This window comes from Fringilla coelebs (assembly GCF_963513975.1).
Source record: "Fringilla coelebs genome assembly, chromosome: 8".
Taxonomy (NCBI): Eukaryota; Metazoa; Chordata; class Aves; order Passeriformes; family Fringillidae; genus Fringilla; species Fringilla coelebs.
Genome location: NC_140066.1, coordinates 5307472 through 5321067, shown reverse-complemented (window position 1 = coordinate 5321067; position 13596 = coordinate 5307472). Strand labels below are relative to the sequence as shown.

Genomic DNA, 13596 nt, shown 5'->3' with positions numbered 1-13596 from the left:
ATAAAATAATAAATCAGCCTTCTAAGAACATGGAGTCAGATTCATCTTTCCTCCCCATGATGGGGGACCCCAAAATTACCACAATTTCCAGCACTTCCAAGCTGTGGCTGCTCTCCTGTTAACCCAGGATGAGTTAATCAAATGCTTTACAGCTGGATTTAGGGCAATTAGCCATCTTCATATTTACATATCTATTGATACCACAACTGTGATAGAGAAATATTATACATTTCAATGTGTTGTAAAGTCTTGTCAGAGAATCATGGAATGGCTTGGGTTGGAAGGGACTTTAAAGTCCATCCTTGTGCCAGAGGCAGGGACACCTTCCACTATCCCAGGCTGCTCCAAGCCCTGTCCAGCCTGGCCTGGAGCACTTTAAATTCCTTTGGAATTTTATTAAATCCCAGCAATAAACCATAAATATACACACACATGGTGTTTGTGAGGTCCCCAGGATGAGGTGAGAGATGAGACTCTGACTCCAAGTTCTCAGAAGGCTGATTTATTATTTGATGATATTATATTAAAGAATGCTATGCTAAAACTATACTAAAGAAAGAGAAAGGATACATCAGAAGGCTTCACAAGAATGAATAATAAAAACTCATGACTGAGAGAGTCTGACACAGCTGGCTGTGATTGGTCATTAATTAAAAACAATTCACATGTTCAGATGAACAATATCCAAATCACATTCCAAAGCAGCAAAACAGGGAGAAGCTGAGGCTTCCCAGGAGAAGGGATTTTTCAGAAAATATCATGATCACACACACATAAATATCAAAGCTGTCTCAAGTTCTGGATACACAGCAGAGGAGGCAAATCCACGTGACGCGGTTTAGACCTGACGTTATCTGCACAAGAAACTGATCTGCAGGGTTTTGTAAGCAAATCCCAGCGCCTCTGTCACTGTCTCTTGCTCCAGCTGTTCAGATTCCCACACACAACATCTCCCATGGATTACCAGGCTAAATCCCAAACAGCAAAGGAACAGGATTAGGAAATGCAGATGAAGAGGACTGGGTTGAAAATGCCAACGAGACCTCAATTCCATCTCCTCCTGTGCATCTGCAGCCACAGAAATTTAAATTCTGTCTGGGGCACCAACAGCACCTGGAGCTGCTGGGGTGAATCCAGGGGAGGCCACAGAGATGCTCCAGGGCATCTGGAGGTTGGGAGAGCTCACCTGGAGAGGAGAAGGCTCCAGGGAGAGCTCAGAGCCCCTTCCAGAGCCTAAAGGGGCTCCAGGAGAGCTGGAGAGGGACTGGGGATGAGGGACAGAACACAGGGAATGGTTTCCCACTGGCAGAAGCAGGGAGGGATGGGATATTGGGAATTAGGAATTGTTCCCTGGCACAGGGTGCCCAGAGCAGCTGTGGCTGCCCCTGGATCCCTGGCAGTGCCCAAGGCCAGGCTGGACTTTGGGGCTTGGAGAACCTGGGACAGTGGAAGGTGTCCCTGCCATGGCAGGGGTGGAATGAGATGATCCTTAGTGTCCCTTCCAACCCAAATCGGTGTGGGATTAGTTACTCCAGCTGCCCCCAGGTCTCTGAGTTCCTGCCTCCTTCCCCTTCCCTGAAAACCCCAACTCAGTGGAGCTGGGTCAAGTGTTCAGGCAGGTAACAGCTCCATCCCTGACATCCAGGCAAATGGGACACTTCTTTGCAACAGGAGTAGGAATTTGGAGCTGGGGAACAAAGTTTAGAAGAATCAGCTGTAGGCACAATGCAGAACGTGAGATCAAATGGACAATTACAAAATCATGAGTATCTGGAAGTGTCTTCAGAGGAGAAGGGGTCAAGGAACCTTAATTACATCTCTCAGTATCTGAACACCTGATTTGAGATGGAAATCCTACAAGGTTTACATTTGAATAACCTTAAAGAGGAAAAGCACTGCCAGAATGTGAAGCAACTTAAGGATGGGAAAAAAAATCCTGATTTTGTGCCCCAAAACCCAAATGAAAATGAAGGGGGGAAATGAAGGAGAGGAGGAAAAGCCAGCCCAGATCTCTGAGCACTGCCCACACCCAGCAAAAGCTCATCCCACTCCTCAGCCATGCCAGGAACACACTCCCCATCCCAGTCCCTTCAGCATTTTAATTCCATTTGCTAAATGCAATTATCCATAAAGACTGAAATTATTGGCAATGTTGGTGCCACCCTGTGTGAGTCACCAGACATTTTTTTTCATGGAATATGAACAATTCCATGATCCAGAGGGGTTTTCCAATACTTCACAGGTGTAACCTATGGAAAGGGGGCTGTAGCCAGGTGGGAGTTTATATCTAAATACACAGATTTGAGAGTCACTTTTTATTTTTAATTTATGCAAAACACAGCCTATTCAATCCGAGGCAAACCCAGAGAAAAGAACACTCATTCCAAACAGAAAACTGGGAGCATCCATCCTAACAATCCAGATTTATTCCCCATAAATGCTGCTTTTGTGCCTCATTTCTTCACTGATATTTATTAAGAATTTTTTCCCCAGCTGCTATGAAACTTGAAGTGTTTCTGGAAAAGTTTTATGGACTTTATTCTCCTCCTTAACTCCTGATAAGGAGCTTAATGCTGGTGATGTGATCCAAGCAAATTCTGGTTGGGAGTGGGGTTTTGAGATAGGCAGATGGAATTTACAGCAGAGGGAATTCATATCCATTTTTTTTCCCTTAAATCAGAGCATTCCCTGGCAGTAAAGGGAATAAAGCTTATCTGTGAATATGCAATTATTCAGGGTGACAAACAGCTGATTTGTTGGAGGCACAGAATTTATCTGGGCACTAAATAAAAAGGCAGAGAAGGAACAACACCCCAGCAAAACTCAGAAAGAAAAGAATTCAAATCAACTCTGATGTCAGCAGCGCTTTTCCTCCAAATCCACGGGAACATCTTCCCTGATGGAGAGGCGTGGATGAAGAAAAGCCAGCAGGAATGAAATAAATTACTGCCACACTCTCATTCCCTGCACTTAAATCACCTTTTGGAAGGGTTTATTAATGACTTTCTGGGATATTGAATTCCTCAGGCACAGAAGGGAGTGTTGTGGGAATAAAATATGGGGGGAAACTGTGATATGACCCAAATATTTTACATCTATTTTACATCTGTTTATGGGGCAAGTTTGGGGGGGTTGGTATTTTTTTTTGTTTGGTAGGGGGCAGGTTAGGTTTTTTGCAGTTTTGGGGGGTTGTAGGTTTTTTTGAGGTTTTTTCAGAGGGTTTTTTTTTTTGGTTGGTGTTTTGTGGGTGATTTCTTTGTTGTTTTAAATAGACTTATTAAAAGCCTGACCCTAATGAGACCCCAATTAAAGCCAGGCAGGCAAAGCCCAACTCTACCCCAGCACCTCAACCACTCACCCAGAGGCTGGAGAAACTCATTCCCTTCTGGACACCCCAGGAAATGATTGATTCACTCCCCAGCTGGATAAAAATCCAATTTAAAAATATAGAAACCCTGTTCCAAACTGGATTAATTTTCCCCACAACTCCTCCCATGGCCTTGATGGCTGCCAAACTGGGGAGCTGCTCTTTGGGGGGGAAAAGAAGAGGCTGGATATTGCCAGCAGAAGGTTCTGAGCTTGTGAAATCCCAACATTCAAAGCTCTTACCTCTTCCAGGACATCTGCCAGCTTACTGAGGATCTCCTCGGGAAGGCTCTGGAATGTGGGAACGCTGCAATGCAAAAGAAACCTCCATTAATGGATCCCTTTACTCATCCAGCTGCTCTCCTCCCCTCTGAGTCCCCTTCCTGAGACTCCTCCTTCCTGCTCTGGGGCTGAACAGCCAGGCCTAAGCATAAAATGAAAATTGATTACATCAATTCCAGCATTCCCAAATGAGGAATGAACTTATGGGAGAGGGTGTCAGCCCTGGACAAGTGGTCAGATTTTAGTGTGGTCAGATTTTTGCACCCTTAAACTCCCAAACTGGAGGAAACTCACCACAGGGTATTTTTTAAATGAATAATTATGCCTGTGAAATCCAAGGAAAGGTAGTGAAAGGCATCTATTACAGACCAAATCCATAAAAAAACCCAGGGAAATAGACCCTAAGTTCTTAAACACCAACTCTTACCATGAGAAAAGCCTGAAAATTCAACTCTGCAACAGAGCAAATAATGGGAAAAGCAATTTGTTGACAAAACAAACTCCAAACACATCATGGAGGTACACCATCAATATCCCAGATTTAGGGGAGTTTATGGCAGGCCAGAATTCCCCTTAACAACCAGAAGTGACAAAACAGCCAAATATTTGAGTTTCTTTGAAAAGAAGAGAGCAAGACTTGATTCTTGAGGTCAATAAAACTCCCCCTCTGCTCTCCACAGGACAATATTAAATGGATTCATAAAACAGAGCCTGGGTTTTTGAAGGACTTGTGTACAAAAGGAGTGTTTCCATGATTTATTTCCAGGTGGGCACTTGCCCTGAAAGGCAAATGGAGTCTCAGCTCTCCAGGGAGAGCCTTGAGCACAACAGCTGAGCTGCAAATTGCTGCAAGTGGGAAAACACATGGGAGGGAGGCAAATGGGAGCAGAAAATCTCACAGGGAATCTTTGATCACCCCAGCAAGAAGCAGGAAAATTGTATTTCCCTTTCTACAACTGTGTGAAAAGGCTATAGAAGGGCAAACATTCAGCCCTTGAGCTGGGATGTATTTAGGGTGGGAAAAAAAAATAAAAATCACAGCAAACACTGCTCCAGCTGTTCAAGGAACAATTGTTCTGCCCAACAAAGCAGGATCAAACAAATCCAGGCTTTCTCCACCATGTCTCCTCCCACTACTCCTTAAATCCCATCCATAATGAAGATATTTAAACACCCCCTCAGACAGTAACAGTGCTACAGCTGGCAAAACAGGAATCCTGGTCTGTAACATGAAAGTCCTCAGCCAAGTGTGAAACCTGTGACTTTTCTCCCTACCTGCAGCACAAGTGAAGGACTTCACTTGTTCCTCCCATTCCACAACCATCTCTCACTTTGCCCAGGAAGAGCTGCATTTGATGGATCTTGGAAGTTTTTTCCAGTTAAATGATTGGAATTTGATTATAGAAGAAACAAGAGCAACTCAACAACCTCTCCCATCACACTGGGGCTCCTTCTATGCTGCTTACCCACTCCTTATAAGGGACTTTCTCCAGCTGCTTCTTATTCCACCTAATGAGGAGTAATTTCTCCACCTGCCCTGAATCCACCCCCTGGATGAGGCTATGGAATCCAGTTGGGGATGGAATGGATATTCACAGCTGACCTCCTGCTCACCTGCAGTCCTCAAAGTTCTCGAAGGCAATATTGGTGTAAAAAAAGTAGGGAGAGCAAATTATTTATGCCTGTTTGATAGGCAAAATGCAGCCTATCCAGGGTGGATCCAGGCCACCCTACAGAGGCAGCAAACAAGGAGGCAAAGCAGACTCCAGGATTTGAGTTTTAACAGAAAATGCAATAAACTGGATGATTTTAATCCAACCACAAGCAGCATTTTATCAGGAGAGCACAACTGCCGCAAGTGAAGAAGGACTTCCCTTGTTCCCCTTCTTACACAACCATCTCTCACCTTACCCAGGAAGAGCTGGACTTGATGATCTTGGAAGTTTTTTCCAGTTCAATGATTGGAATTTGATTATAGAAGAAACAAGAGCAACTCACCAACCCCTCCCAGCACAATGGGGCTCCTTCTCCTCACCTTACCCAGTCCTTATAAGGGACTTTCTCCAGCTGCTTCTTATTCCACCTAATGAGGAGTAATTTCTCCACCTGCCCTGAATCCACTCCCTGGATGAGGCTATGGAATCCAGCTGGGGATGGAATGGATATTCACAGCTGACCTCCTGCTCACCTGCAGTCCTCAAAGTTCTTGAAGGCAATATTGGTGTTAAAAAAGTAGGGAGAGCAAATTATTTATGCCTGTTTGATAGGCAAAATACAGCCTATCAAGGGTGGATCCAGGCCACCCTACAGAGGCAGCAAACAAGGAGGCAAAGCAGACTCCAGGATTTGAGTTTTAACAGAAAATGCAATAAACTGGGTGATTTTAATCCAACCACAAGCAGCATTTTATCAGGAGAGTGTGACTGCCACGGCAGGGAATGGGATGAGGAACCTTCTCCAGCCACCCACCCCTACACCCTGGACAGTGAGCAGGGGAGCAGGAGGAGAGGTGACATTCTCCTGGCTGATTCCCCACTGCTCAGCCATGGAACATCGTGCAGGGATGATGGCAGGACCCAGGAGAGTTTCCCGTGGGGAATTGCTCCCTGTCTGGAGCCATTCCGCCTGGCTCCAAACGTGACACATTTTCCCAGAAAGCTCAACGTGCCCAGCACCAGCTGCCAAACTCAGGGAAAGCAGCTGTGCTGAAACATCCATGGATTGACTCCCTGTCCCCATGGAGGAGCAGGGATACACACAACCAAAAGGAGCTGGGAAAGGTCGTGGCTCCATCCCAAGCTGCTCTCAACTTCCAGGTAGAAGCAACATCCCCATTAGCCACGCTTGGATTCACGCCTGTGATCCATCCTGGACTCCTGCCTGTGATCCATCCCATGGGATGGCTCCTGAGGAAGCAGCAAGGGCTTCCAAGCAGTGCTGGCTGTGGCCCAAGGCGCTGTTTGCAGCCTTGGATTTCACTGCCAGCTCCGACAGGACATTTATCTTCTGACACACACCACAGCCCGCAGGGCTCCTGGCTCTGCTCTGCCTCCAGGATACAAAAGCAGCCATTCACTCTCTCAATCCCTTTCAAGACTCATTCCCAAACTTTTGAAGGGTGTTCAGTGAGGGTGCTCATCCAGGTCGGTGGCAGATGTTTCTCCTGGGTTCAGCCTGGAACAAAACCTCTCTCTTTTATTGCTGCTTGGCACCATCACAATTGCAGTTGTTGTCACTGCTCTGTGCCTTGAGTAAGCAGAGTTCCAAACTCCAACACTCCAGTAAAATTAAGGCTGTCTGAGCTCCCTGAAACTTTCTTTTTTGGCACCCAACTGAAATGAAGGCTGAAAAATGCAAATGTCCTTCTTTGGCACACTTGGGATGCTCCTACTGCTCTGTCTCAGCTCCAGAAGAACTGAGGCTACATCTGATCAGCACCAGCTGATCCCTGATTTGGGATATCACCAAAAAATGGTGCTTTGGACAACTGAAGCTGTACAGGCAGCCTTCCACTGTTGTGTCAGGGAGGGAATGCTGCCTCCATCAGGATCATGGCATCATTTCATAGAATCATAGTGGCTGGGCTTGGAAGGGACCTTAAGTCTCACCCAGTGCCACCCCTGCCATGGCAGGGACACCTTCCTGAGTGCCACCTCCAGCCCTTCCTGGGACACCTGCAGGGATGGGCACTGCAAAGCTCCCTGGGCAGCCCCTGCCAAGGCCTGAGCACCCTTTCCATGCAGAAATTCCTGCTGCTGTCCAAGCTGATCCTCCCCTGGCCCAGCTGGAGCCCCTTTCCCCTTGTCCTGTCCCTGTTCCCTGGCAGCACAGCCCGACCCCCCCTGGCTGTCCCCTCCTGGCAGGAGCTGTGCAGAGCCACAAGGTCCCCCCTGAGCCTCCTTTGCTCCAGGCTGAGCCCCTTCCCAGCTCCCTCAGCCCCTCCTGGGGCTCCAGCCCCTTCCCCAGCTCTGTTCCCTGCCCTGGACACGCTCCAGCCCCTCCAGGTCCTTCTTGGATTGGGGACCCAGAACTGGGCACAGCCCTGGAGGTCCCTGAGCAGGGCCAGCCCAGAGGGACAATCACTGCCCTGCTCCATCTGGCCACACTGTGTTTGATATAAATCACACTGGTGATTTAAGATAAAAGCTGTCATGCAAAGCCTCATAGCCCTGAACACTGATTTTTATGATCCTGCATTTGCAATACAACTGAAATTAAATTGTCTTTGGCTTGCACTGTAATTACCTCTTCAAAACAGTTTGCTGTCAAGGAGTTTCTCTCCTGCATTTTTTTCCCTTTGTCTAGGACATTTCATGGGAAATGAAATCTCACCCTTCAACCCTTCAACCCCTGGACAGACCCAGAGTGGGTGAACTAAGGAAATTTTCTGCTTCTTGATAGAACCACAGAATCCCAGGATGGTTTGGGTTGGGAGGGACCTTGCAGCTCATCCAGTGCCACCCCTTGCCATGGGCAGGGACACCTTCCACTGTCCCAGGCTGCTCCAAGCCCTGTCCAACCTGGCCTTGCAACTCTGGAGTGCCACAGTGAGGTCCAACAATGACCACTACCTCACACAAACTAAAAAACAAAAGATTTTTGGGACTGATTCTCACAGTGTGCCTCAAAAGAGATCCTTAACACTGGTCAATGTGTCAAAATCACAGTCAGTGTAAATAAGGGACAAGTGGCATTTGCATGCACGGTCTGTTGTCTCTCTTTCCTCCAAATTGGGTGTTTACAACATATCCAAGACCAAATGAAGGCAGGAGTCTTGTGTCTGAGAGTTCTCTGCTGCACTTGACAGCATCATAATAATCTCTTTTTCATGGAGCCACTGACACCCTCTCCAAGCACAGCCCTGTTTGCTGCCGGAACGCTGCGTCCTCCTTTTAACCACCCCCATTAAATGGACTTATCACAGAGATCACCATCATTTGCTGCCTTCAGAATTACATGTATACAAAAGAAAGATCAGCTGTAAATGTTTTTAACATCCTCGGAATCACCAGCTTTTCACATTCTCCTGGGCAACATCCTCAAAGCAAAGGGACCTGAAAGGGCCAGGAGCATCTGGGTGCCCACTGAGCTCCTGCAGCCTCAGCCACCCTGGGATTTCTGTGTAATATTTAATTTTTTTTTTTTTAATTCCCTTACACAAGTGTTGAGTGAATCTCCAGCATTCAAAAAGCATTAAAACACCTAAATATCTACTTTTTTTGTTGTTAGTTACTATGAGAAGAATTTAAAAACATGGATGTCCTGCCCGACACATTCCTAGGTTGGCAGCATCACCAAATCCCAGACACTGGGTTTGGGAGCAACCTTGAGCTCCTCACTCTGGCTGATACATCTGAGATGATTTATGGAGGGACAACTCCAAAGAAAATCCCTTCTGAGCTATCACCAGAGGATCACTCTGAGCTCACCAATGAGAACAGACTTCCAAGAATGATTTAGTTACCCCCCAGAGAAATAAGCCACAAAACATGGTGCCAAAATCCAAAGAATTTTGTTCCTTTCATTGTAAGAATCCAGCACAAGCACACCAGGATGAAATCCTGGGATTGGCCCCATGAAAATCCACCTCAGAGGCATTTGGGACCTTCCCACAAGTAGGCAGTGCTGTGCCAACCACAGAGATCCCCACAAGACCCCCAGGACATCCCAACCAGCCCAGCTCTGATTCCAAGTCATGAATGGGCAAAACCCCTTCCTTGTGATTTATTACCTGCACAGGATCCCAAATATTTTTAAAGTACCTCTAAAGCCATAGGTGGGACATCCCTTTCTCCAGGATCAGCCTGTGTCCTTTATTGAATTAAAGAAAGGAGAAGGATGATTTAATGATTTACAGCTTAATTCTCCCTTTTCATCTTGGAGACCAACATTTCCTATGCACAGCAAAGCCTCCACAGCTGGAAATGAATTAAAGGTCGAGGATTTTCAAGGGGCCTGGGCTGTATTGGAGAAATAATCAAATAAAGCCTGACAGATTCCACAGACGGCTCGAAAATACAATTGTTTATGAAAACATAATCTTGGGAATATTAGAGCCAGGCGAGCAGCATAATGGGCAATAAAAAACCCAAAATAAACAAAAAAAACCTCTGTGCTCGGAAGCCAATTGCAGTAATTCCATATAATTCTGTTCTGCTGCTGTCAAATCCTTTCAGCTTCTTCTCCCAGGCTGGTGAGCCCAAATCCAACCCTCAATTCTTCATCCTGCACCCAGGTTCATCCCAGTCCTGGTTTCTTCTCCCAGCACAGCCCATCTGGGGCTGGTGATTCCAAATCCAACCCTCAGTTCTTGATTCTACATTCAGGTTCATCCCAGTCCCACCTTCTTCTCCCAGCACAGCCCATCTGGGGCTGGTGACCCCAAATCCAACCCTCAATTCTTGATCCTGCACCCAGGTTCATCCCAGTCCTGGCTTCTTCTCCCAGCACAGCCCATCTGGGGCCAGTGATCCCAAATCTAACCCTCAGTTTTTGATCCTACCCCCAGGCTCATCCCAGTCCTGTTGGGAGCAGGATACCCAAGCTTCCAACTGGAGCATCTTGTATTTGGATGATCCATGAGTGGAAAGTGCAACATTCCAGGTCCAAAGCAGTTTGGAAAAGGGGAGGAACCTTCTGGTCACTGGTCACCAGCGAGACTGACCAGCCATGGGTCACTGGATCTATGGAACAGCCCCTGTCCTGCCATTAGAGAGAAATTATTCCTGGGGACATTTCCTTTGGATCCAACATGCGTTGGATCCATCCCCGCTTGAATCCCAACAGATGATTCATTTTTCTCTCTCCAGCATTTTCTCTTTTCCATTATTTTCTCTACTGCAACAGGAAAGCTTCACTAAATTCCACCAATTTGTTGAATTAATGACAAAAGGCCAGCACATGACGGGGTTGTCTCTGTATCCCAGGAAGGGAATTCCACCAGCACCCTGCTCTGTCATTCCCCAGGCTCATGGTTGAACCTCCGAAGCTTTTCCTCCTGTCCTGTTCCAAAATGATGAGGACAATCCCAGAACTGGAGTGGCTGGGAACATCTGGGGGCTTCCTGGGTGATATTTGGACAGAGAAATAATAAAAGGCAGGACAGAATTCCAAACAGAAGGGAAACCTGACCCCGCTTTAGCCCATGAGGAGGTCAGGAAAGAGGAAGGGACAGGGAAGATGATCCAAAAGGAACAAACCCAATTTTTTGTGCTGAGTTTTTGCCCTGAGCCATGTAATCCAGGATATCCTGCCCTGTCTCTTTTCCCAGAGCAGCATCCAAGAGCCTGGCCATTCCCAGAGCCCATCCTCATCCAACAGTGTCTCCACCAGCCCATCAAAACTGATTTTAAAATATAATTCATGCCAGTCAGCTCTATTTTATTTCATTTTTTCATTGAAAGAAGGTCATCATGATACGATTGTGACTGTCTTGCAGATCTTATTTTCTGTACATTGATTTATGCAAGGCCACATTGCATCTTGATTAAAACCACCATTCAATGTGTTTAGAAGGAAGCACTTCAGATTAAAATCTGACTCATTGACAGATATCAAAATACTGTTAAAAGGAGCCAGCAACAGGTGCTGAAAGCACTTCCATAAATCCATTCTTGGTTCCCTGTCATTCCTGATTTATTGATCATCATTCCACATGTTTGCAAATGACTCAGTTTACTCCTCTGGGGTGATTAATGTCTAACAAAATTCCCTTTAATGGCCCACACGTGCTCAACAGCTCAGTTGTGGACCAGGCACAAAGATCAGGGCAGCAGCACCGGGGTGGGCACACAAGAATTGATTTAAAATGGTTTTTTCCCAATAAAATCCCATGAAGTGTCATTGGAATAACACATTTGTCACTTAATATGGATTCAGAGTGGTTATTACCCGCATGGGAGGAAGATCAGGTGGCAAAGATCATCTACAGGTGAAGGAAGGCAAAGCCCAGTGGATTTAGAAACCCCATAAACTGAGTTTTTTGTCTCATTCCCCCATTTCCAGCAATAGGGAAAGGACTGGAACAGCACCATGTGGGGCAGAGCCCTGTCCATGAGGGAGCCCAGGACACAAGGCTGGATATTTTCTCACCAAGAGGTGCTTTTACCTTTCCCCAATCCAAATCCAGTGTGGGCTGCAGTGCAGCTCAGAGGCTCAGGGACACTGCCCCTTATCCATTGTCCCTTAGATCCAGAACCTCATGGAGACAGTGCTGGGAGCACTTTGTCAAGGACTGGGATTTACTAAAACATCAGTTTAACCTGGAACACAGGGGAACAGGAGGTCCTGGATTCCTGGTGTTGTTTGGAAGGGTAAATCCCATTAGGCTGGACAGAAAAATCCAGATTGCAATCCTGGTTTCCTCAGAGGATCCAGGAGCTGCTGACATCTCCCGTCCTAGAGCTGCAGAGGAGTAGAGGCTGTGTTGGACAGGGCATCTGCTCCCTGGACAGGGCATCCCTGGTGGGATCAGCAAAAGCTCAGCTGTTTTAAAGAAGGGTTTGGAGATGATCCCTGCAAACACAAACCACTCCATTATTCCATGCCCTGGAAGCAAATGCTGATTCCTCCTGCATTTACCTCCTCTGGATAAGGAGTTACACTCTAATTACTTGTTTCAAGTGACATTGTTTTATTTTCAACACCTCCCTTTTTCTCCCCACAAAGCATTCCAAGTCCCATGCCTACGGATGTGTGTGCCTGCACCCACAGATCCCAATTTGCTGCGAGTTTCATCTTCCCAGTTTTCCAGTGGTTTGGATTTTCTTGTTAAACCAGATTCTGATTGATTCCTGGTGTGCTCTGGCCAGCTGGTTCTGCTCCCCCTCCTTGTCAGCAGCTTAACAGAACAGTGATTCACGGTAGGTCAGCTGGAATTTGCTCAATTATTAACAACTTCAGGATTTTTTACCATCCCTCTGAGGACGCTTCAGCCTAAGCCTGATTTGTCTTCATCTCCAGCTCAATTCCACAGCACAAATCCTGTGAGTTCTTTGAGCTCCTGTTCAGTGCATGGAATGCCCTTTTCTGACTTCCCCTACCCTTTAAAACACCGATTTCTAATTGCATATCGAGCTGCTGGGGCACCCAGTGAGTTTGTCTCCATTGAGCTGCACAAAACTCTTTTCATCTCCTTGCAGAAATAATTATGCTGGTTTATCAGTGTCTATATGAAGCTTGAATTATTCCTCCTAATATGCATTAACCTGTATTTTTTGGAGTGACAAAAATTGGCCCAGTGAAGTTATTCCAGTGATTACTGTCCCCGTTAGTTTCCAGTATCCACGAGATGTATTTATTGGCAAGTCACTTGTGTGGTATTTCCAGAGACAGTACATAATTGAATTTAAAATGCATTCCTGATGCCCGTAAAAGCAATAAAAATGTCACCCTCTGCCTGCACATTAAAAATTCATCCCATGCAAGGAGAGGACAAATGCATAAAATGATCATTATGATGTGCAAATGGACTCGGTGCAGGAAAACCAGACCCGTCTCTGCCTGGACATAAAAACATTAAGATATCAGAGCACAAATGGCACCATTTAGAGAACTTTTAAAGGTGCTGAAGAGAAAATGCTCCCATTAGTAGCATGACTAAGGCTTGCTTCAAAAATGGGATTTGTATCAGTATTAACAACAGCGTGGCTCCAGTGTGAAAGCAGAATTAACTCCCTGAAATAAAAACAAACCAAAACCACCATTCCATGTTGGTGATCACACCCAGGCAGCCACATGATGTGACTCCTTTCCTGATGAGCATTTATGAGCATTTTAAATCTCTTCCCACTCAGGACAGAACTTCCACACTTATTTATGGCCCAGAAGCTCATCCCTGACACACTTCACCATGCACAGGTGTCCTTGGAAAACCCAGCCCAGGCAGCTGCTGCCCTGTCCTTTACCTTCTAAAGGCTTCCCTCTGCCAGAGGGCAGGGCTGGATGGGA

General features: G+C 46.3%; 1 protein-coding gene across 2 annotated transcripts in view; it reads right to left on the bottom strand.

The window, feature by feature from the left end:
* The window catches only part of PRKG1 (protein kinase cGMP-dependent 1), a gene marked incomplete at its 5' end in the record, with an annotated part of 340143 nt that overhangs the window by 90984 nt on the left and 235563 nt on the right, over nucleotides 1–13596 (bottom strand). For both annotated transcript variants that reach the window (XM_084210094.1, XM_084210093.1), the window contains one exon: nucleotides 3610–3673. In XM_084210094.1, coding sequence (XP_084066220.1) covers nucleotides 3610–3673 — 64 coding nt within the window. The remainder of the gene's footprint in view (nucleotides 1–3609; nucleotides 3674–13596) is intronic.